This window comes from Pantherophis guttatus, chromosome 2 (genome assembly GCF_059756535.1).
Source record: "Pantherophis guttatus breed Tessera chromosome 2, ASM5975653v1, whole genome shotgun sequence".
NCBI classification, from domain to species: Eukaryota; Metazoa; Chordata; class Lepidosauria; order Squamata; family Colubridae; genus Pantherophis; species Pantherophis guttatus.
The window spans coordinates 123,969,248-123,994,845 of NC_142064.1; the positions used below are offsets into that span (position 1 = coordinate 123,969,248).

A 25,598-nucleotide genomic window follows, 5' to 3' on the forward strand; every position below is an offset into this window, starting at 1 on the left:
CCACTCTACTTCACTCACTCCACTATTTAGTCCTACTTGTAGCCCTGGTCCTTGTCCTGTCCCTATTCTTCCTTTCGCTATCCCTCTTCCTCTCCCTCTCCCTGTTCCTGTTCTGTTCCGTTCCATTCCAGTATTCTGCTCTGTTCTGTTCTATTCTACTTTCTAACAAAATCTAGGTTTTTAAGACCTATTGCACCCATATACAAGATGAGGTAATAAAACTTTCTCCTGAACGGTACCACTTCATACTGGTAATAGAGAAATACATACAGAATACATACACAATACAATTTTGCTTCTGTTGGTGGTTTTTTTTCCATTAGTATGATATATTATTCTTTGCCAAGCTCCAGTGAGCCCCTAAATTGGCAGGATGGGGGGTGGGTGGGTGGAACTCATGGTTTACATGTAGTAGTTAGCCCCTCCCCCATTTGTTAAAGCCTCTGGAATCCTTTCTCTCCCCAATTGCATGTCACGGTTTATTGGAAATACCTGACTTTCAAAAGTATGCCTCGACTATCAAAAATATGCTTCTAAAGAGATGCTCCAACTGTCTGATAGGATTACAGCACCCATTATATAAAAACAACCCTCAGTTGAAAGAGCTTGATACTTTGGCCCTGTCCTTGTTGGTACTGGCATTCCTAGCAGGAATATTGCAGGAATAAAAATCTTCCATGAGATGCCACTTGTGTTTTCAATTATTATGCTATCTCAGCAGTGAGGCAGAATAGAAGTTCTCTGCATAAGAAAAGGGGGAGTCAAAAATATCTGGTTATCTTTTGATAGTTTTCCAGTTCCTTTAAGTGATTCCTGGTGAACAGAATCCAAAGAGTCATCCTCCTTCAGGAGTAACCAAATCAAGTCCATAGGATGTCTACAACTATTTTTATTGAGATTATATTTACTTACATATTTATATAACCAATTAATATAGCTGCCCATTTCACAAGTGACTCAGGGCTGCCTACAGATTAGGTATAATTACAGAAACTTGCAGTCTGATTGTGGTGTTCCTCTTCTTTCTTCATATAGTAGTTCAGTGAATTAGGGAGATGTCTACCTGAGCCATCTCTGAATGTTATCCAGATGTCCTGGATTTAAAAAATGTTTTAGCCTATCTCCAATCAACTCATCTTCCTAACTATAAGAATGGTGGAGGAAGAAGTTATTTTTTAAATGTTTTTCTGTCACAAAAGGACTTCTTCCCTCTTGTTTTACTACATGGAAATGGTAGCTGAAGAGCCATTTGTCCATTCTTATTTTTATTTATTTATTATTTATTTATTTATTAATTTAATTTATATACCGCCCTATATACCAGAAGGACTCAGGGCGGTGTACAGCCAAAATAAAACACACAGATATAAAATTTAAAAAACAATTTAAGAAATATTAAATAATTTGGCCCATATCTAATTAAAATAAAACTACCCGTTTTGGACATTTAAAAGTTAAAAGTTAACAATTAAAAATTTAAAAATTAGGCCAGCCCGGCTTGTTGGAATAAAAGCGTCTTGAGGGCCCGGCGGAAGGTGTGTAAGTCCTGAATCCTCCGCATCTCGGGGGGCAATTCGTTCCAGAGGGCAGGAGCCCCCACAGAGAAGGCTCTCCCCCTGGGGGTCGCCAGCCGATATTGTTTGGCCGACGGCACCCGGAGGAGCCCTTCTCTGTGGGAGCGTATTGGCCGGTGGGAGGCTATTGGTAGCAGAAGGCGTTCTTGTAAATACCCAGGTCCTAAGCCATGGAGTGCTCTGAAGGTGGTAACCAATACCTTGAATCGTACCTGGAGGACCACTGGAAGCCAGTGCAGTTCGCACAGGAGAGATGTTACATGGGAGGCCATGACGCTCCCATAATCACCCGTGCGGCCGCATTCTGGACCAGTTGGAGCCTCCGGGTGCTCTTCAAGGGGAGCCCCATGTAGAGAGCATTACAGTAGTCCAGGCGGGAAGTGACGAGGGCATGAGTGACCGTGCGTAGGGAGTCCCGATCCAGAAGGGGACACAACTGCGGATCAGGCGAACCTGATAAAAAGCCCCCCTGGCCACGGCCGTCACATGTTCTTCTAAGGACACCTGTGCATCCAGGAGGACACATAAGTTGCGAGCCCTCTCCGTGGGGGCCAACGACTCGCCCCCAATATTCAGAGATGGCACCAACTGACTATATTGGGACGCCGGGAGCCACAGCCACTCAGGCTTGGACGCTTTAAGCTTGAGCCTGTTTCTCCCCATCCAGATCTGCATGGCCTCCAGACACTGGGACATTACGTCAAGGGCATCATTGGGGTGGTCCGGGGTAGAGATGTACAGCTGAATGTCATCAGCGTACTGGTGGAACTGCACCCCAAAACCACGGATGATCTCACCCAGCGGCTTCACATAAATGTTGAACAGAAGGGGCAAGAGGACCGACCCTTGCTGCACCCCACACACAAGACGCCTCGAGGTCGACCTCTGGCCCCCTGTCAACAGAAATTGCAACCAGTCAGAGAGAAAGGGGGAGAACCACCGCAACACGGTGCCTCCCACCCCTAACCCCTCTAACTTGCGCAGCATGATACCATGGTCGATGGTATCAAAAGCCGCTGTGAGATCTAATAGGACCAGGACAGAGGAAAAACCCCTGCCCCAAGCCCTCCAGAGATCATCAACCAATGCGACCAATGCCGTTTCCTTGCTGTACCCAGGTCTGAAACCTGACTGGAACGAATTAAGATAGACCACTTCATCCAGGTACTGATGGAACTGTCGCGCCACCACATTCTCAACAAACTTCGCCACGAAGCGGAGGTTGGAGACTGGACGATAATTCGCTAAAACAGCCGGGTCCAGGGAGGCCTTCTTGAGGAGGGGCCTCACCACCGCCTCTTTCAAGGCGGCGGGAAGGCAACTCTCACTCAAAGAAGCGTTGATAATCCTCTGGAGCCAGCCTCGTGTAACCTCCCGGGAAGCCAGCACCAGCCAGGAGGGACATGGGTCCAATAAACATGTGGCCGCACTAAGTCTACCCAGAATCCTGTCCACTTCTTCGGGAGTCACCGGGTCAAACTCCTCCTAGATAACACTCTCAAGACCTTCCTCCATCACCCTGTCTGAACCTACCCCGTCAGAGTCCAAACCTTCCTGAATTTGAGTGATTTTGTCATGCAGATACTGTACAAAATCCTCAGCCCTACCCTCCAAGGGGTCTTCCCGTGCTCCCAGATGGAGCAGGGAGGGGGTCACCCTAAACAGGGCGGCCAGGCGACTATCTGCAGACGCGATAAGAGCGGAAAAGTAGTCAGACTTTGCCGCTCTTATCGCCACTAGGTAGATCTTAATATGAGACCTCACCAGTGCTTGGTCAGATTTGGAACGGCTGGCCCTCCAACCGCGCTCTAGGTGTCTTTTCTGACGCTTCATTTCCCTCAGCTCCTTGGAAAACCAGGGAGCCACCTGGGATCGGCACCGGATCAGAGGCCACAAAGGCACGACGCGGTCCAAAGCTCCAGCGGCCGCCCTATCCCAGGCGGCCACCAGGTCTTCAGCCGGGTCATGAGCCAGAACCTCAAGGAATGGCCCAAGCTCCGTCTGGAACCTATCTGGGTCCATCAGGCGCCTGGGGCGGAACCACCTAGTCGGTTTCCCCTCCCTGTGGCGAGGTGTAGCGGTTTGAAGGTCAAGTCGAAGGAGAGAATGATCTGACTATGACAAGGGCTTGATCACAATATCCCTTATATCAAAACCATTCAGCCACTGGCCAGAGACAAAAACCAAGTCCAGAGTGTGTCGCCCCATGTGAGTGGGGCCATGAACTAACTGGGTCAGGTCCATGGCTGTCATGGAAGCCATGAACTCCCGAGCCGCCTCGGACATTTCACCGATAGATGGCAGGTTGAAATCCCCCATGACCATAAGCCTGGGGGTATCAACCGCCACCCCGGCTATCATGTTGAGCAGCTCAGGCAAGGCCGCCGCCACGTGGCAGGGAGCCAGGTACGCGATCAGCAAACCCATCTGCCGCCCATGGCCCCACTTCACAAGGAGGGACTCACATCCAGCTATCTGAGGCACAGTGGCCTCCCTCGGACCAAGACCTTCCTTTATAACAACCGCCACCCCCCCTCCCCTCCCCTGAGACCTCAGCTGATGGAATGCACAGAAACCTGGTGGGAACATTTCAACGAGGGGAACCCACCCCCTCCAGGCCCAACCAGGTCTCCGTAATACCCGCCAGGTCCGCTCCCCCCTCCTGAACGAGATCACAAATGAGGGGGGCTTTATTTACCACGGACCTGGCGTTGCACAACATCAACTGAAGGCCCGGGCCCTGAGGATCTGCGCAACCCAGGGAACAAGAAGAGCATTGGGGGCCAGAGCGCACAATCGCTCGAAGATAGCGAGTGCGCACTCCCCTAACATGATATGGCCCTCTGCTCCCGCCATATCTGCCCCTCCCACACACAGTACCGATGGAACAGCCCTCACTGATACGGAGAGTAGCCCCCTCCTTGACCCCCGACCCCGCACCCGCGGTCATATAGCCTCCTGTCGGACTAGGCCCAACCCCTTGTGGGTTACCCCCCAAACCTACACCCCGCTCCCTCCCCGGTGCCCCTAAAAACCTAATTAAAAAAGAATACAAAGCTTTTTTTTTAAAAAAGCCAACACCCTCCTGCCAAAAACCCCTCAAATTCCTCTTTGCTGCGTGCCACCTCTCGGGGTTCCAAAATCCGTCATCGAGGTAGGCCCTCGATAGAATGGAGGGCCAGACCTGCGAGAGGGGGGAATCTCACAGTTCGAGGAGTTCCGCCGGTGAGTACATCCAGTAACTGGGTATAGCCCATGGCTGGGGGTCCATCACAGCAATCTAAGGTCCCGTGGAGAAAATGCCAGTCTCAGGTGCAAGTCATTAAACTCTTTGAGCTCCACTGCCCTCTCACGGCAGTGGGAGGAGTCTTAAGCCATTTGGGGCCCAGATGTAAACACCAACCACCCTCTCACGGTGGCTGAGTAGGGGGAAAGGAACAGCAGCCTTGGTCCGGCTCCTTCAATATTTGCGCCTCAAGATGCATCTCTCCATACTACAAGGAGGCACAGATGGAATAAACCAGTCATTAGGTTCAGGAACAAGGGCAGTCTATGGCGACCACGCAGTAGGCGAATCCGGAGAGACCCAGATGAAACAGAAATAGGAAGATTATTTTCTGGCAGACAGGAAACAAACCTGGATGGCAAGTGATCACAATAAGGCCTAACACCAGGCCAAAAAGGGGGGCAGAAAAGATGAAATGAGGGGGGGGCAAAGCAGTGAGGTACCAGGGGCAAAACACCCCAAGGTAGGCACCACAGCCATCTTCCGGTCCCCCTGAGTCACCCTCAGCTCTTCCGTGGTCAACAACGCCTCCAGCTCAGCCCCCCAATCCCCGTAAGGAGGGGAGCCTCTGGGACGGCCTAGGGCTGACCCTTCATAAAGTGGGTCAGCATCCTACGGTCACCCAGGGAGTTCCAGCTGGAGTAGCTGCCAAGAAAGTCCCCTACTCTCTCGCAGCCTTCTGGCTTCCGCCGCTCCCTCTGCCGCCATTTCGGATGCCACTGTCGCCGCCGCTGCCATCGACCTCTTCAGCACTGATTCCGTCCACCACTGGCCTCCACAGGCAACTCCTGCCGCCACCAGGGTCCAGCGAAGTCCTGCTGAGGGTGCCACATGGCCACGGCCACTGCATTGCCACCGCCGCCGCTCCGGCAGCTGCCGACGGACGTAGAGTCTGGCGCAGCGAAGCCGCAGGCCAATCCCGCCATTCTGCATCGCCACCGACGCCACCCCTTCCTGGCCGAGACATTCCGGAGAGCCAAAATGCTCTCAAAAGACTGGCAAGACATTCCTATCATCGAGCACGGGCCATAGGTAGTCAGTCTGGCCCTGGGGCCCCCCTAAAAGTCAGGACATTACCCCAGTAAAACCGCAGCTCCGCCGAGAGCCGCCATCTTGGGCATGCGTAGAGGATTATTTTGAATCATTTTTACCATGGAAGTGCCAGCTAACAAATCACTTTACATCCATTTACCTTTTCCCATGGAAATCAGATCACTGTTACATGGAAAAATGTGGGGAAGCTCCAAAAATGGTAACAAATGCTTTCTGAATGTTCTCCTTTCTCTAGCATTGGGTTAATTTTGATATATATACTGGTGAGACTTGAGAAAAAGAGTATTTGTCATCTGCGCTGTAGTATGACCTGTGCTTAAAGTTTTTGTTAAGGTGAATGATAATAGCTGGCTAGTTCAATCTTCCTGGACATAGTGTGCCTCAGATATGTTGCAGTAGAGCATAACTAGAAGTTGGGAATCTTCCTGGACTCATAAGATCCCTAAACTGAAGCACGTTGACTTTAGTGTAGAGTTGCTATATAATTTGGATTTTCTTGAATTTCATGAGTATAAAAACAGTACAGGGTGGACATTTTTGTCAATATTTTCTTGAAACTGAGCAAACTTGATAACTTGAGTTCACTAGCGCAGGAGCTACAAAGTCCTTTATGTGCAAACCAAAGTCCCAGAACTGCATTTTCAAGTTGAAATTCTGAGACCAGCTTTTTTCTGCACGTTATCTTTTTTCAGATAGAATACCAAGTAAATGAAAAGCTGTTGCTGCAGCAGCAATAAATGGCCTCCATCATCTGATAAGGTTATAGAGAGAGACATTTTAATCTTGTTTTATATGAGATCCAGATGTAATTCTTATATTAAGTATTGTTTAAAATGTATTAAAGTATCAGTTGATAGCCCCTGAGACAAAAGTCCCATCTGATAATTTTTCTGTTAGAACAATCTTCTGTGTCATTTAAGGACAGGAGGAAAGATGTGATTAAAGGTTGTTTCATCCAACTTTTCTGCTGCAGGGTTGATAAAACCATGTATGCATTTGTCACTTTTATTATCTTTTTTTTAAATAATTCCCCAAAGTGTGAAATACTATGGTCGGAAGGGAAGGAAATCCATTTTCTGCCAGAACCTCCATCTGCCCTTGAAATACTCCATTTGCTGCAAAGGTCATAGAAGTTTGCATATAATTATTTAAAAGTGATGTGTACTTTGACTTGATAAAGAAAGATGGATACTGTTGACTTAGTGAGAACAGCCTGTTATTATCTTCTAAAAATGAGCAAGTAAAATTATAAACAAAAACAACAACAGAATCTCACAAAATGTATTTGCATCAATGCCCACCTCAGTTGCAATCAAACAGCTGAGCTTCATTGAATTTCTGTGAAGAGAGGTATCATATCTAATGAACATAATTATAGCTCAGAATTGTTTAAATAGATCCGTTGGGAGCCATCAGTTTGACAGGTGTATCGTCATTGCCTGTCATGTATTTGTTTAGTAGATTTTAACTCTGCTATTACTGTGTATTCGTTAAATACCATTGTGAGGTAAGGGAATTGACAGAAGCTTTGTGAATGTGTTAAATTGTTTAAAGGGATTGTCCAGATTCATTTATGAGTTTACTTGCCTGATTTGCTAGATTTGGGAGGACTGTTTGGGGTTATTCACAGCTACAGTTACCGTATTTTTCGGAGTATAAGACGCACCTTTCCCCCCCAAAACGAGGTGAAAATTTAGGTGCGTCTTATACACTGAATGTAGCCCCGCCCACCCACTGGCCCCTACCCTTTGGCCTCTGCCTTGCAACAGTTACCTCCTTGCAAGCAAGCAGCAAGAAAAAACAGCTCCTTTCAGCGTCAGCACAGTCTAATTAGCACAAGTTGATTGGATTGGCCTCCCAACTCTCAGTTGATTTGCTCTCAGCTGTTTTGCGCAGGGCTCTGCTGCTTGTTGCAAAGAGGTAAATTGCTGGAGCAGATTTTTTTTTTCTTTGTGCTAATCAAGCTATGCTGAAAACGAAAATGAAAATAAAGCAGGCTGTTTGCTGTTTGCTCCAACGAGGCAAAATTGCTCAGAGGCAGAGGGAGATTTCTTTTTCTTCTTTTCCTCACCAAAAAAGGTAGGTGCATCTTATACTCTGAAAAATACGGTACATGGTTTAGATAAGTTTGAGCAGCTGATTTAAAAGCTGTGAAAGACTTCTGTTGGTATTTACCATTGGGCACAACCAGTTAGAAAACATTGACCTGTTATCTGATTTGTATAGAAACAAAATGAATCACAATGTTGAGCTCCTGAAAGATCCCTTTTGAAGAGTTTTTGAGAGATTTTTGAATACTACGAACAGCTAGAGCAGTGATGGCGAACCAAGTGCCCAAACCGGAACGCGCTCGTGTGTGTGTGTGTGCTGGAGTGCTGAAAACCTGAAGACCAGCTGGCCAGCGGGCATGCACATGGCTGGAAGCCCAAAGACCAGGTGCATGCGCGCACTGGAAACCAGAAGAGCAGCTGGCAACGGTACGCATGCCCACAGAAAGTGCTTGCGTGCCACCTATGGCACACATGCCATAGGTTCGCCATCACAGAGCTAGACTATCTCATGATTTGATATGATATAAGGCATGCTTCTCTTCTTACATGCAGTCCTTATGACCAGTTGTTTAACAAACGCTTGTAGGTACAACTGCCTCCGAAAGGATGCTTTATGACCCTAAAGCATGTCTGGCCATCATAAAAGGTCACCGTACTGCTACGCTGAATACACATGACCACATCTCAGGTGCTTGAAAACCTGTTCGCACCAGTTCCTAAGTGCCCTGTGATCATGTGATCTCTCCTGTCAGCTGCCCCAGAAAGTCAGTGGAGAAACCAGCAGGGAAGAGTTGCAAGCTGCTGCCACCTGCCAAGACGACTCCCTCCTGTGTCTAAGGGCTGGCTGAAGGCACTGCTGGCTGAAGGCAGCTGGCATTCTTTCACAGGGTGCAGAAATGAAGCTTAAATCATGAAGATCTAGGCTCCTTTTCTGCACCCCACCAGAGGAGTTCCCTTCCCTGTACAGGGGAGAGCTCACATTCTTCTGTGGGGTACAGAAACAAAGCTTAAATCTTCATGATTTAAACCGCTTTTCTGCGCCCACCAGAGAAGTTTTCTTTCATTCACAAAGCAAAACTTCTCCTCCTGTGGGAGGAGAAATGTTCTCCCTACCACCACATCTGGGAAGCCTATAGAGAATGGTACTTGTAGAATTGCACAAGCTGACCTCTGTAGGAAGGCTGTACCTTGCATCGGCTGGGTATGAGAGGTAAGTGGAGCAATTTATATGCACGGTTGGGCTCTGTAGCCAGCTGAGACCTCTCAGCCTGCAGCAGTTTTGCACAAGGTAGTTGGCCCTGTAGCTGGCTGAGGCATTCAGGGTCTGGTAGGGAGCAGCACAAGGCCTCCAGAACCTCCCCAATCCCCTGAGGCACCCCCCAACCCATTTAATGACCATCACAATCACACAAATGATTTTGACACCAATTATAGTAGTAAACTGAGGACTGTCCTTCATTTAACAGATGCGTTGATTCATTTATATCGCTAGTTTTGTCAAAAAGGTACAAAATGTTTAGAAACAAAGCTACAGTAGTGGCCAAAATTGTGGAAACCTTTTGGGAAAAGTGTATTTTTGAGGTTTGATGGCTAATAACGCCACTTTTTTTGGAGTAGTACCATAAAATTATATATCAATGGAAAGATAATTTAATCAAGAATGTAATGCAACAAAGTTTGTTCAATTATCTGTATTCTATGAAAAGTTATAGCCAGATATCCAGAAAAAGGAAGCACAACTTGCTTAGGTTGATACCAGGTAGCTTTCCTTTATCTGATTGTAGCCAATGAGCACGACTATTTAGAAAGCCAACCAGGTGTCATCTTGTTTTGGCAATGAGCCAATCAGATCACAGTAGGATTCAGTTATGATGTCATGTATAGAAGCTGAGACGAGGACATTAGTGTGTTATGTGATCGTTATCAAGTTGGTTGGGTTTTTTTGTGTTCTTTCATTTAGTGAGCTTGTAAAACATAATAAAATTAAAATAATGGTGCAAAGAATTGACTGGTCACCCAGAAAGCAATGTAAAATAGTATTATTAAGTGAACAAGCTACAGTTATAAAGAAATTAGAAGAAAAAATGGTGGAAACTTAACCAAAGGTGGCATTCCTAAGTTAGAAGAATTAAGAGACTGTGCCTACATGACAGAAGAAAATCATCTGGTCGTATACAAGATGAAATGGTGCAATGCAATGTGAAGATGAGTGCAAGGACTGTTTGGCGCAGACTATAGGAATTTGGCCTAAAATCTAGAATTCCACGAAAAAAGCCACTTTTATTTCTCAAGCAAAAGTTGGAAAGCATTACATTCTTGATTAAATTATCTTTCCATTGATATATAATTTTATGGTACTACTCCCCCCCCAAAGGTTATGCTATTAGCCATCAAACCTCAAAAATATAAACCAAAAAAATATAATTTTCCCAAAAGGTTTTCACAATTTTGGCCACTACTGTGTGTGCGTCACGAAGGTTTTTCATAAGGCAGCTAGATTTAAGTCTGAAAGCTTTTCTATGGAGCTAGAACATTTAAAAGACAGCAGGCCTGGACTTGCAAATATTGCTATCTTTTGTTCTTTACTCCATCAGTTTTTATTATTATTATTTTTTGTTAGAGGGAAAGAAATGAAATCAAGTGGTTTAATACTGAATTATGAATTTGTCTCATTCTCCCTCTTCCCCAAATTATTACTTATTCCCCTTTTCCTTGAGTTATATAGCCTGAGGATAGTTTAATGTTAGATAAATTCAATTTGGATCCAGGCAGAAGTCCAAGGTATCCCAAAACCTGCATGCAGCAGGAAATAAGGTGTTGAAGACAACGTTCTCCAGCGCACTGCTTGGAGAATCCAAAAGCAAGGGTTATTCAACAGTCTAGCAGTCAGCCCTGAGTATATGTGTCTAGATTTCTTGGATGTCCCCTTTGCTCGTCAGAGGCTCAGTTTTTATTCACTCAGTCAGCTAATCAGACTTGTTTTACTCATCTCTGGTGTTTAGACCTTGAATAAATTCTTCGCTTTTGGATTCTTCTATTCTGACCTTGGACTTGACTTTGATTGGGATTTCGATTTGGCACTTTCGAATTGGTTTGGAAATAAAGGGAGTTTTCCCTTTATATTGCTTCTCTTTGGCGACTGCTGGGTGAGTCTTCTGGCCTACACCCTGTCTGGCCATATATATTTACAAATAGATAAGAAGCCCTGCCTTGCCAGGGAACTTCTTCTAGTTTAATTTTCCCGTTGTGATTGTTGGGGCGGCTATTGAGTCCCTGCCCTGCTCTCAGTGGCATACTCGTATCCCTTTGGAGCCCTTTTTGCCGCTTTAGAGTCCCTGCCCTGCTCTCAGTGGCACACTCTTCCTACTCACTCGTTTCCCTGGGGTTTCAGAGGCCGCCATTATGTCGGAGCACGCTTTCCGCTCTTTTTGACCATTTTCTGCCCAGCAACAACTTGCGCAGGTGCAGTAAGCTTCCTGATTAGTTTTTGCCCGGGAAAAGGCTGAGCAAGCGCAGACTGCATTCCTATTGCAGTTCTGCCCGGCAACAGCACCGCAGCTGCGCAGAGAGTTTCCCTGCGCTGTTTCTTGCCCTTACAGGTCTGCAATTGCAGCTGGGGCTTCTGTAATTAATCACCAGCACTTAAGAGATAGCTGAAAAGGAATAGTCAGCGTGTGTTAAGGGCCAGTAGTCGGTGGCAATGATTAAGCAGCCACTCTGGCGCCCTCTGCTGTTGGAAGGCTGTCTGCAAGTTACAGTCCTTCTGGTATTTCCTATATTGGAGTAATCAATGCAGCCCACCTTTATATATGATTGCTGCTTGCCTAGCTGGTGTTTTTTTCTTCTTCTGGCACAGCTCTGAGACAGACTGCGCAAGGAAAGAAGTGGGGGAGCCGCTACCCCCAAGCAACCTTCTGGAAATAATTAAAAAAAAAGGGAAAAATAATAATAATAATATAAAATAAATAAAATAAAATAATAAGCAAAGGGAATATGGAAAACATCAATTCCATAGGACATGTATTTTTTCTCATTTGTGCCAAGCACCTGCTTACCTTTTTTTCTACTCATGTCTTCAGCACTTCTCAGCATGGATGACTGTGAGCTTTCTTCCGACTTGGAGCATAGCCCTGGACCTTCTGAGGCTCCAGCTTCCCTGGGCCCTGCAAAGAAAAAGCCAAAAAAGCAGGATACGCACGAGTCTGCCATAGCTCTGGCTGTTTCAACGAGGAGCCCCACAGCCTCATCGGCTGCCACCAAGGATGCCGACAGACGTCATAAGGCGCTCAAGCGACAATTTGATCGGGCTCAGCGACAGGCTCAGTCAACGGCCTCGCCTGCAATCATTTCAGCTGCCGGCCCTGTAGGGGTTTCTGCCCCCCCTTCAGGGATCATGCCTTCTGGGTGCCAAGGTCACTCTCTTGTGACTGGTTCTTCTCCAATGCCCGCAGTGGTGAATTCTCCCGCTGCCCTCTTGCACGGCATAGCAGTTCCGGTGGATTTGTCTCATACACGGCCTCCTGCTCAGCGCCCTCCTCCAGAGGCTACTTACACAACCACGGCCGCGGGGCTCTGCCCGCGGGGTCCTTCACATGTCATGTTAGCATGTAACATAGAGAATCTCATTTCTCAAACTATATCCAGGACTTTGGCTGCTAACGCACACCAACCTAATTTGTACAGACCGGTTTCAATGGCTGCACCCCCTCCACCTCCTCCGCCGCCGCCACCTTTGCCGCCGCCACCTTTGCCGCCGCCTCCTCCTCTGGCTCCTCAAGTCTTTCACTATGATGATCAGGCAGACTGCTGCTCGTCTCAGTTGGACTCTGCTCAAGCTGAGGATTCCTCTCTGGAGGATGAGGAGGCCCAAAGGGACATGGGGTTTTCCGACGATGATGACCTCCTTCCCGACAGGCTGGTGTTTACTGGTCTATTCCGACCATCTCTTTAAGTCCTTATTGCACAAGGCAAAGTCATCTACTCATTTGGCCACCTCAGAGGGTCTCTCTGATCCGCCAACAACGTCGGAACAGCACAATACTCTGTTTAACATTCCTAAAACAGAACAAACCTACATTCCGTGTCCTCAACTTTTCACGGAAGTTGTGCAACGTTCCTGGAACCTGCCGTCCTCCTTGCCGGCACCTACCAGTCTTGACCGTAAGTTATACTGTTCAGCCCCGTCTCTCCAGGACCTCTTGGCATTACCAGCAGTGGATACGCCTGTAGTGAACTTGACTTCGTCCTCCAGACTCCTGTCTCACGACATTGCCAACAGCCTTCGGACAGAGGACCGGAAGGCAGAACTCACAGTCCGCAAGACACACAATGCGGTGGCCTCGGCGGTCAAGGCAGCGACCTCATGATGCCTTTCGGACTTTCATCCGCACCCAGGACCTTTACAAAGCTCCTGTCGGCCGTAGCTGCACATCTTCGGCAGATGCCAATCAGAGTACTTTGTTATTTGGACGATGTGCTCATCTTGTTGTCCACAAAGACCCAAGCTGCACGGGATCTGGCCACTGCCTTCAGCACCACGGCTTCTCCTTGAACCTGACAAAGAGCCACTTGTGCCTCACTACCAGGATCTTACACCTGGGCTCCATTATAGAATCCAGCAAGGGGCTGGTCTTCCTGTCCCCGGACCGGTGCCGCAACATCCAGACATTGATTCGTCAAATTCTCTTGCTCCAGTCTGTCCCTCTCTTGCTCCTGTCTCGTCTTCTCGGGAAGACGATTTCATGCATCTCCATTGTCCTGTGGGCGGGTTTTCATGGTCGCCAGCTTCAATGGTTCATGCTCCCGTACCAGCGTTCCCGCCGCATCAATTCCATGGCTCGGGTATCCCTCCCGACAGAGGTTCGCGAGTCTCTTCGCTGGTGGACTTTGTCGGCTCTAACAAAGGGCTGCACCTTCTTGGAACCGCATCGTCTCACGATAACGACCGATGCCAGCCTGACCGGCTGGGGTGCTCACATACATTCCCAAGTTGCTCAGGGCAGTTGGTCGCCAGCGGATCGCCAGAACGAGATCAACTGGCTGGAACTTCATGCGGTTCGCCTCACTCTCCTCCAGTTCCAGTCATCGGTGGAGGGTCACCACGTGCTGGTCCGGACGGACAACGTGACAACGATGGCACACGTGAGCCATGAAGGGGGCACCCACTCAAAACCGCTGATGGACGAGGCATCCCGGTTGCTGACTTGGGCAGAGTGCCACCTCCTCTCCCTCTGGGCACAACACATCTCCGGGACGGCGAACATCGCAGACTGGTTGAGCAGAACGCAGATAGACAACTCAGAATGGCGCCTTCACCCGGACATCTTCCGCGAACTGTCCCACCGCTTCAGGACCCCCGTCATCGACCTGTTCGCCTGTCGGGACAACGCCCAGCTCCCTCGGTTCTTCGCTCGCCACCCTTGTCCGCAAGCGGAGGGGATCGACGCACTCGCAATTCCCTGGCCTCTGGGGCTGCTATACGCCTTTCCCCCGATTCCGCTTATTCCACGACTTGTCCGCAAGATCCTGTGCGAGAAGGCAGAAGTCCTGCTTATCGTTCCACACTAGCCACGGAGGGCCTGGTACGCGGACCTACTGAATCTGTCAGTCACCCCTCCATGGCGAATTCCGGATGACAGGATTTCTCTCAGGGGGTCATACTGCGCCCAGAGCCCCAATGGCTGCAGTTGACTGCCTGGCGTTTGAGAGGATCCTTCTGAGATGGGACAACATCTCAGGGAAGGCTATCTCTACCATCCAGGCATCACGACGTCCCTCCACGTGTCGCATCTGCAACGCAACCTGGACTTCATTCTGCATTTGGTGCTCCCGGGCCCATACGGACCCTACCTCCACATCTGTCGCTGAGGTGATAGATTTTCTCCAAGACGGACTGGACAAGGGGCTTGCCCCGAACACGCTCCGTCGACAAATGGCAGCCTTGTCTACGGTCCTCTTGACCAGGAACGACTTACCTCTCTCGCATGACACGAGGATCCGGGGGTTTCTCAGGGGTGCAGCGAACCTAAGACCTCCAGTCGTTCACCGCTACCTGACCTGGGACGTGTCCCTGGTCTTTCACGTGCTTACACAGCCCCCCTTTGAACCCTTAGGCTCCGTCAGCCTGCGGTTTCTCACCTTAAAGACTGCCTTTTTGGTCGCGATCACCTCGGCCCGCCGTGTTTCCGAGCTGGCCACCCTATCCGTACGGGAGGACCTCTGCACTTTCTACCCTAACCGGGTGGTCCTTCAGCTTGATCTGTCGTTCCTGCCTAAAGTCAATTCCCTCTACCACCTTCAGCAGGAATTGGTTCTCCCGGACTTCTGCCCAGACCTGAGATATCCACAAGAGGCCCAATGGAACACATTAGATGTCTGTAGAGCCTTACGCAGGTATATTCGGAGGACTCGGCATTTCCGTAAGTCGGAGGCGCTGTTCATCTCTTTTCTGCCCGCGACGATGGGACAAAAGGTCTCCTCGTCCACCATCAGGAGATGGCTGAAAGCCTGCATTTCCAAGGCGTACATGCTTCAGGACAAGCCAGTTCCCGGCAGGATCTTACCTCATTCCACACGAAGTACATCCACCACGGCTGCTTGGGCAACTCAGGCCAACATCGCTGACATCTGCAAGGCAGCAACCTGGACGTCGCTGAATACTTTCATCCACCACTATAGAGTTGATACGTACGCCTCGGCTGATGCCTCGTTCGAGTTCTGCAAGCTGTGTGTTCTGCTCCGGTCACGCATGCGCAGCCTTCCGCCCTCCCTATGTAAAACTTGCTTGGGCATGTCCCTCGCTTTTGGATTCTCCAAGCAGCGCGCTGGAGAACGGACATTGCTTACCTGAACGTCCCTTCTAGGCGCGCTGCTGGAGAATCCAACCCGCCCAGTAAGGCTGCTGAATCTGGAACTACACATGACTCCTTGAACTGTTTCTTCGTGAACAAAAACTGAGCCTCTGACGAGCAAAGGGGGCGCGTCCAAGAAATTTAAAGACACATACACTCATGGCTGACTGCTAGACTGTTGAATAGCCCTCGCTTTTGGATTCTCCAGCAGTGCGCCTAGAAGGGACGTTCAGGTAAGCAACGTCCGTTCTCAGCATCTCAGTAGTTCTGTTATTTCAGAAATGGATATTAATGACCTTAGAATATTACTAAATTAGCCCTGAAACCTCTAGCAGAGAAATTAATTATCACAAGCAAAGGAGTCTTTAATGTTCTTTATAGCTGGGACAAAGAGGGAGGAAGTAATCTCTCTAATGGATGAACTCCAGCCAAGTTAGTCAGAGAACAAGGCAGCAGGAAAGTGACTCCCAAAAAAGTTTTTTTTCCATGGACGCTTTCTTTTCTGTCCTTCCATTTGAGGTTTTTGCTGGCTCTCAAGATGATAGTAATAGAGGAAAAGACTGCGGATCTTAAAATTTAAGATGCTAAAGAATAGGCTTTAAGAGGAATTATTCCTTCTCATGAATAAGATTGGGCTGGATGTGTGATCTGGCAGGGTTCCGATATCCTTTAGTTTATGTAGATCAGACTAAGAGCCCGTGTGTGATCAATCAGAGCCATTCAAGATCTCAAGAACATAAGAGAAGAGAAGAGAAGACAATAATAGTTCAGCCATTGTTGCTCCCTAGCTATTGGTATTTGTGGTATGATGGTTTAAAGGGAGATAAATACTTGTCAAAACTTGATCATCAGTAACCTAATTCCTCTTGAATATGTTCCACCTCCCATTACAGATAAAATTTCCTTAAACTTGAGCTCAATTCCTGGTGACTTCAATGATACATCCCATTTTTTAAAATAGAAAAATGGAAATAGTTTGCTATTATGTTCTCAAGTGTTTCCTGATAATCTCTGTCAAAGTAAATTTACGGCTCTCACATCTGATAGCAATGAATTCTACAATGTTATTACGCATTACTTCCGTTGGTCCTGAATTTCATTTTAATAAATAGTTAAAATATTGCATGTGAAAACACCCCCCTTCTTTCTGCCCACATTTTCTGTACTTCTAAGATGTTTCCCTCATATTTCTTTTTTCCAAACTAAAAAATCTTTAATATTTACAACTTTCCTTCTTAGGAAAGCTCTAGTCCTCAAATGCTCTAGTCCTCAAATGATTCTGATTGCTTTGTTTTGCTCTCCTCCAGCTCTAGAACATCTTTTTTCAGGCGAAGCTGACAAATTTATTTATTTGATTCATATTTTCTATCTCTTTAACTGCCCATCTCCCTCAAAATGCAAAGGATCTATGAATCCTAAAAGTCAAGAAACACAGTGAAAAAGTGGGGCCAAGATTAAATATATAGAAGATAAAACTAATGACCACAGGTAGAATATGGAACCCCTATAAACGATAGTCCTATGTCCTCCTGGAGTGGCCTCCTCCTTGTCTCTCACCATATCTCATCTTGCCTATCACTATCATAATATTTTGGCCTACCTCTGTCCCCCAACAGCAGCCCCATCCCCATACTGTCATTTCTTCAGGTTCTTGGCTTAATGAATAACAGAATATAAATATCTCAGGCCCTTAGTTCCAAAGACGAGGAACCAGCTACTATACAGTTCAGTTTTCAGAACAGAACAGAACAGAACAGAACAGAACAACAGAGTTGGAAGGGATCTTGGAGGTCTTCTAGTCCAATGCCTGGGAGGATCAGCTGGGCAGCCCGAGACACATTACCTCAGAGTTTGTCAGGGCATCCGGTAACAACCCCTCACTCTACTACGATACACCTGCACACACTAACATAAAAAGGCACCTCTCCTCTGCAGCTTCTACCGGCAGTCAGGGGGTCTTTTCCTTTATACAAAGTCAATTCCTCTTCCAACTCTCATCAAAAGGAGGAATTCCCAGACATGCACTCACACCAACATAGAGGGCCAGCCCTCCCTTGCGACTCTCATCCCATCCAACCTCCCACCAAATCCACCTCTGGTTCTTACCCAGAGAAAGGAGGAAAAAGGAAGGTTTAAAAAAAAAAAAAAAAAGGAATGGGCACTCAGTTTAACAGTGGCAAACTCACAGTTCAGCTCTTTCTTTCTTTCTTTCTTTTATTAGATTTATATACCACCCTACTCCCGAAGGACTCAGGGCGGTGAACAGGCACAAAAATAAAATACATAAATACAAAAATTTAAAAGCAAAAATAAAACCAGATTAAACAATTTAGCCCGAGACAAATTTAAAACATCCCAATAATTTGAAAACAGATTTAAAATTTTCAATTTAAAAGAAAAGGGGGGAAAAGGTTAGGCCAGGCCAGCTTGCTGGAATAGGAAGGTCTTAAGAGCGCGGCGGAAAGTGCGCAGATCCGGGATCCTCCGTATCTCCAGGGGGAGCTTGTTCCAGATAGTGGGTGCCCCCACAGAGAAGGCCCTCCCCCTGGGGGCCACCAGTCGACACTGTTTGGCTGACGGTACCCGGAGAAGCCCCTCTCTATGAGAGCATACCGGGCAGTAGGAGGCCATTTGTGGTAGTAGGCGGTCCCGTAAGTAGCCAGGTCCTAAGCCATGGAGTGCTCTAAAGGTGGTAACCAAAACCTTGAAGCGCACCCGGAAGACCACCGGGAGCCAGTGCAGCTTGTGCAGGAGAGGTGTTACATGGGAGCGCCATGTCGCTCCCATAACCACCCGCTCTCAGGCACTTTGCCATTCGATGGAATGTACAGAGACATCACAGCTTTTGAATATCTTTTAATGGTTGCTCTATCCAGTGTTAGTCTACAATGTATTTCTTGACTGCGGATTCCTTCACTACCGATGGATTGATTCTAAAAGACAGAAGCTACCCACTTCTTATCTTCATTGTCAGTTGTTAAGGCTGGTTATTCTAGCTTCTCAATTTCAGCTCTGATACTCTGTCAGTAGATCTTCAGAAGCCCTGGCTTTCAGCTCCTGCTTCTGAATTCTAGGTCAGTCTAATAAAGCTTCTCTCATCAGCGATTTAACCATTAATGAGTGGACCATCTGGCATGTATCACTTGAGAGCTGGCTGGGTCTAGAAGGGATATTGCTCGTCCAGAGATATGCCCAGCTAGATTTCAGATGTAGCATCAGCCAAGATCCTGGGATGGAGGTTGTGATGATTGTTATCTGGGAATTTCTTACCGGCTTCGAAGTTGCTGAACTACAGGTTGGCAGATCAGTGAGATCCTGTTCATTAGTTGAATTCTAGAGATCACTTGGGATTGCTGTTGTTATATCAGCCTCCCTACTACACATCAGCTCCTGTGCTTCTTAACTTAATTTCTGGGCTGGCAGTGGAATTTACAGTTTTGGGGGACTTCAGTCTGTCTTCTTTAGGATTGGAATCTGAAGTGGCTCATAAGTTCAGGCATAACCATGATTGATCATGGGCCTACCCCAGATTGTCCAGAGACCAACATGATGGGACAGTGGCCATACACGGGATCTTGTATACTTATTGGAGCATCAAATATGTGATCTGTATTTATATAAATACTCATAGGAAAAAAGAGTCCATCCAAGAATACTAAATCTTAAGTAGATCTCATTTTCTGCAGTAGAGGGGTCGATTTGCAGCTCATTTTATTTAGCTGAATTGATAGTTACCCACTACCTCCCATCCCTTCCAAAACAACAGTTCTTGGACAATTCAAATGCCAAAGTGCCATTTGCTTTCTATCCAGGTGCTGTTGATCTGCATACACACGTCTCACTGCAGGAGAGAAATCAGAAATGTATTTCTGGAGTGCTCAGTTGGAAAATCCTGCTTGAATGCTTAGCTAGTCTTTGTAGAAAATAGTTCATTTGATCTTGGTTTTCAGTATACTTCCATAAATTAGTTCAGTGTACATCTGTAGGTAACATCTGCTCAATTGTCTTGCAAGTAACACAATAATGCTTAAGCAGTGCCATTAAAGAAGTACTGGACCCTCTCATACAGTTCCTCCTGAATGGGCTGCCATGTAAGCAGGTTTTTGTTGTTATAAATAGATAAGATTAGAGCCGCCTCTCCAGGTGTACCCAGACCACATTAAGTCATACGGGCTGTGAATTCTGAAAGTTGTATTCCCAATACTTCTGAAGGACAGAAGGAGAATTGCCCAGTTTCTAGCAAATGTAACTCATAATATATCACAGAACAGCATCTGCAGATTGTTGTAAAGTAGAGTTGAGCTGAGCTGAGCACTGACTCTATTCCTTAATTGTGATGCATACGAAGTAAGCATCGGCATTTCTATTGAGCCTCTCTTGAGTCTCCATTTATATTTTCTCTTAGCTTCATACGACCACCATTGTCCTGATATAACAGTAGCAAAGAGAGGTTACACATTTCTTCATTAGGATCTGGGTGTTCTTTGAAATGCTGTTAGTGACCACTGGGGAAACAGAATGTATCAGAATATAACAACTGAAACGGATAATGTATTAGATTATTAGCATGCAGAAGATCTAGATTTAAATCCCAGTGCAGCCTCAAGACTCAGTGAGTACCCTTTGGCTGCTTGCAGACATTCAACAGCCTAACCAAGTTTGCAAACTTAGCATGAAGATAAAATTATAAAACACTCTTAAGCACTTTGAACAGGATACAGATAATGGAATACGTTTGCACGTGTTTTACAAGTAACATAATGGCCATATGGAAATAAGCAATTTTTAAATAACCAAAGGAACATACTGTATGGCAAATATGGAGTCTTAAAAAACCCAAAGAATTAGTAATAGCTGCTCCGCAATTAACCTATCATTTTTGAAAAGACAGTTTTGAAAAGTAGTTTGCTTTTATTTATATGGGAGGCAAGATGCCAGTACACACAAGTGTGTTCATCAGGGAGTGAGGCAAGGGAATGATCAAAGAAAAAGTTCTTATGAAATCAAGGCAAATTACATTGCTATAAAGGTAAGTTGAGAACAGTTTAAAGCATAACTGGAAGAACTTAGATTTAATATTTATAAAACCTAATTAGCTGTAACACAAAACAACAGGTAGATTCCCTCTCCCTCAATTTATCATTATGCAAGTAAGATTTTCCAGGTCTTAAATTGCACAGGGAGCCAACTTAATTATACAAAAGACTCCCTGTTCAGTCCCATAAACAGGCAAAACTGAAGGACTGAAGATTGGTGGGGAGGCAATCAAATCTGTTCACTTTCACATTGTTTAACAGTGATTGTATTTGGGAAAAGAGAATGCCCAACAGAGCTTCTCTTGATTATAACTTCTCCCTAGAATTAGTAAATGGGGGCTCACTTATTTTGGCAGTCTTCCGTTGCACAATAAATGGTAATACTGTTTGCTACAAGTACTATAAGAAGACAATTCCTGCGTATAGAAAACTACTGGAAAGTAATTAGACATACATGGGTAACTTTCATATATGGTGCTTTTCAGTTTTTTTAAAAAATACAGTTGTCCTACAAAAACCAAACCAGATAGGATGAAAGTGAAATAGGAAAAGATTGAACTGCATTAGAGAGGGCTTGTTTTTAGGAAAAACAACAACAACATAAGCAGAAGTAGGTTTTGGATAGTGTATTTTAAGAATAAATAACTTGCAGTTGCAGGCAGTTTAGGATAATATATGTACAGTATAGCAACAGAATGATTTAGAAGGGAGATTGGTATCCACAGTGAAATTTATCCAGATTCAGCCTCAAACTTCAAATATAAGATGCTTCCCCTTCCCCCCAACCTTTCAAATTCCCATATACAAAAAACAAGTATTCTAGAAAATAAGCAATGTTAGGTCTGTGTTTTATGATACATAGCATTCCATATACATTTCCATATATGGAAATACTGTTTTTTGTAGAAAAAAATAATAAGGTTTTGTGGATCTTTCCTTCCTAAAAAATGAAAAGGAACTCCTGCAATTATCTAGATGTAGGATTAACAGTAACATGTAAGTAATCCTAGTTTTGTAACTAGAAATATTCTCTTTCCATAGCAGACCTCTGATTCTCAACTCTTTTACTCCCTGTTCTCCATAGGCTACATCCAGAAGATTAAATCTGGGGAGGAAGATTTTGAATCCTTAGCATCACAGTTCAGTGACTGCAGCTCAGCCAAGGCAGGGGGAGATCTGGGTACTTTTGGAAGAGGTGAGTTAATCGATGTTATGTGGCTGCAGTTCTGCTTTCTGAGCAGGTTGGGGATAATCCATCAAGATTATAAAAGGAAGGACACTGAATTTTTCTCTCCTTATGAAATAATTGTTTTTTTTGTGAAGCATATTCTAAGAAGGAGCAAAATGAGCAAATCAGTGCTTTTGAATACAGAACAACCCTCAAGACAATCAGAACCTATAGCAGTGGCCATATTATCAGGGCAATTCTTGAAATGAAAACCAAGCATTGAAAGTTGTCTGGGCTGCTGTAGGCTGTTCTCTTTTATGCTTCAAGGAAACTTAATTTTGGGATCATTCTTTTGAAGAAGTTCTGGATACTATGAAAATAGCTCTGTGTTCAGCTTGCACAGATTATGTACCTAATAATAACATACCTTTCACTAATTAGATCATGCGTTAAGGAAGATATACCCTTATTACACTATATATTGTTGACGGGAACCAACTTTTTACTACTTTTCTTGCACAAAATGTGAGTACCCATGAAAGTACATACAGCAACACACGTAGAGAGGGGACAGAGGGTATTAGAATGTCCATAAGTCTGGGATGGGCAACTTTTGAGGGATCAGAAGCCACAACTCAGCCCCTCAACCTTCAGGGGGCCTTCCAGTATGAAACCTCTATCACTAAAAGAGTTATGGCTGAGCTTTTTGGTCTGATTATTTTTTGGGAGGAAGAGATTTTCTAGATAGGAATAGGAGATTTCTAAGGGGTGAACTGAGAGCCAGTTAAGGCATAAGGCTCGACACTGGGAGACTGAGTTCTAGTCTCCCCTTAGGTAAATAGCAGTGGTGGGTTCCTCCCGATTCGGCCCGGTTCTCCCGAGCCGGTAGCGGTAACGATATGACATCACCGAATCGGTTCTGCCCCCCTGCTCCCCCCCTGCTCCCCCACCCCCCGCGTTATTCTTACCTTTTATTTGGCCCCACCCCCAGTCTATTGCTGCCTCCTGAGTCCCAGCTGATGGCTAGAGGGAAAAAAACTATTTAAACTCTTGTCGCGGGGCTTCAAAGGGCCGCCCTACAGCTGATCAGTGTTAAAAGAAAACAAATGAGTAGACCAGTGCCTGCAAAAATACATGAGTAGATCAGTACCTACAAAAATAAATGGGTAGACCAGTGCCTGCAAAAAATAAATGGGTAGATCGGTACAGCTCTGCAAGCAGTTAAAAGCCTGGTAGACCAGTACCTCTGCTAAATCCTAAATAATTGACACATGACCATCAAGCCACACCCACAAAATAAGCCACGCCCACAGAACTGGTGGTAAAAAATTTAGAACCCACCCCTGGCATATAGCCACATATCTTTGGGCTCACTTTCAGCCGGAGGAACCAGGCAATGGCAAACCACTTTTAAAAAAACCTTGCCAAGAAAACTGCAGGGATTGGTTAAGGCAGTTCTGAGAATCGTACATAATTGAATAGGAAAAAAAAGATGAGCTATTTAAAATTCCACGTAGGCCAAAAAATTAGCTGAAATGTGGCCGTTGTGCTGCTTAGAGTTGTGGAAGAGAATTCAAGATCCTAAGAGGAGACAAATGTCTTGGTTTTACGCTGATGATAACAGCATTCCCTAATTTTGGCCAAATTAACAATTCCACAATTAAGCCCAACTATGATCTAGCTCCCTTTGGAAATACTGCTTTTTATGACAACTGTCACAAGATAGAGTGCCCCTTATCAGGTGACATCTACTTATGGGTGACTTATTGCAAATTCTGCCAACTCTGAAACTTGTGTATTCATATTCTGGGAATATGCTATTTTGACACTTATCTGCACTGCTCAAGGACTATTTTTGACTATTTGATATTACTGAATATGTTATGTGTCTTGTTAAAAAATTATTTGAGAAACTGAGTCTATCATGGATCTTGGATTCTGCTTTGGGTCAAAATAATTGAAATGTTCTAAACCATAATAGGTGAGGATGCTGCATTGTTTGCATGCATCCTGCATATGATAAACCTTTCTGCCTGCTCTGTCAGCCCAGCTGAATCATTGGTTCCCTCTAGTTCCTACTGTACATTTATATTAATGGATGCTTTCTTGTTAAGCAATTTACCACCTGAAGGTTGTTTCCTTCACATTAGTTTAGTTTTCTTAGCCTTGGGCACAGCATAATGCACCTTGAAATGCTATGGATAATCTGTCTTTGCCCTCAAGTATGCTACCCAGGACAATTGCATCCATTTCTGGGCCAATGTCTTTAAAATCCTGAAATCAGATATCCTCTAGGCTTGAAAAAAAAAGTTTATAGAAAAAAAAGTAAAAGATTTAATCTATCAATCAGTCTCCTAAGCGTGGGGTATATCTGCTTGTTTTGAAAATAAAAGATGCTAATAGAAAAGCCTAGCAATGTTTCTGTCTCTCCTGGCTTTCATGAGACAGTATTTCTTTTTGTTGGAAAATTAAAAGATGCTGAAGCTCAATGATAACGAACAAGAATAGCTGCTAGCAGGTGTTGGGAAAGACCTTTTCGTTCCTGAGATCTGAAAAGTTCTAGAAAAGAGATACACACATGAAGCAGATTCATATATTGAGATGTTAACTTGTTTCCCAAGAACACTGGAGTTCTACTAACTACTGCTAATTAATTCTAACATACTTATTTTGTATCATCTATTTTGCTTGTTTTCCTCATTTGAGAAAGGAAAAAACCCTGTATCTCACGTGCTGAAGTTCTCCCATTTCGCCAAACTTGATCCAGCCTTAAACTTCTGAATTTCACTAGCTGCTGCTTTATGATTCTTGTTTTAAAAGCTAGAAACCTCCTTTTCTTTGAAACTGGAAATTTCAAGAAGTTGAGTATAGAACATGATGTCACCAGTTTGTAGGCAATGGGATGGGATGGGATGATAATATGGCCTAGAAATATCTTCCAATATAAGTAAATAGGAGAACTATGTGTGGGCTGTAATGGCCAGTGCAGAATCAAGAAGCTATTGAGAGGGAATAATTCAGTCTTTGATAGGGCATCTTTATCATTAGACTCAAGTTTGCATCTTGAATATTTGCTATGAAAATAATTTATTTAGAAGAGATTGAGAATCAAACAATACAGGTTTTCATTTAGAACAAGAGGCGGCAATTGTTTGAACTGGGACTCTGAATTGTAAGAGCTTGCATTGGGCTTACTCACAAAATATCTGGTATGAGACAATGTTCCACTTAATGGTAGATAATCCTTTTGTGCAACTTCCTTGAACCTGAATTCAAATATATATGCTGTTAGGAGAGTATACTCTAATGAACACAATGCAGATAATACAAAGACTGTTTAAACATTTTAAATTTGTAATGAAAATATTTAACTACATGTTAATTATACATGAAGCTACAATAAAATATACTAGTTGTTTCGTAGTCTGCTAGTTTAGTTGGCCTGAGTCCCTGACTCTGGTGAGTCAGAAATTGCAGAGAGAAAAATATGTGCCTTATAGTTTCTCTCTGCAGTTGGCATCTCTCCATGCAGAGTAAACTCTGTCCAGATCTGCTGCCAACGTAACCCAATCATCTTGTT

The 25,598-nt window shown here is 45.2% G+C and overlaps 1 protein-coding gene across 2 annotated transcripts in view; it reads left to right on the forward strand.

Moving 5' to 3' along the window:
• Positions 1-25,598, forward strand: part of PIN1 (peptidylprolyl cis/trans isomerase, NIMA-interacting 1) — a 48,596-nt gene that overhangs the window by 16,484 nt on the left and 6,514 nt on the right. For both annotated transcript variants that reach the window (XM_034419345.2, XM_060689006.2), the window contains exon 3: positions 21,935-22,045. In XM_034419345.2, the coding sequence (XP_034275236.1) occupies positions 21,935-22,045 (111 nt within the window). The remainder of the gene's footprint in view (positions 1-21,934; positions 22,046-25,598) is intronic.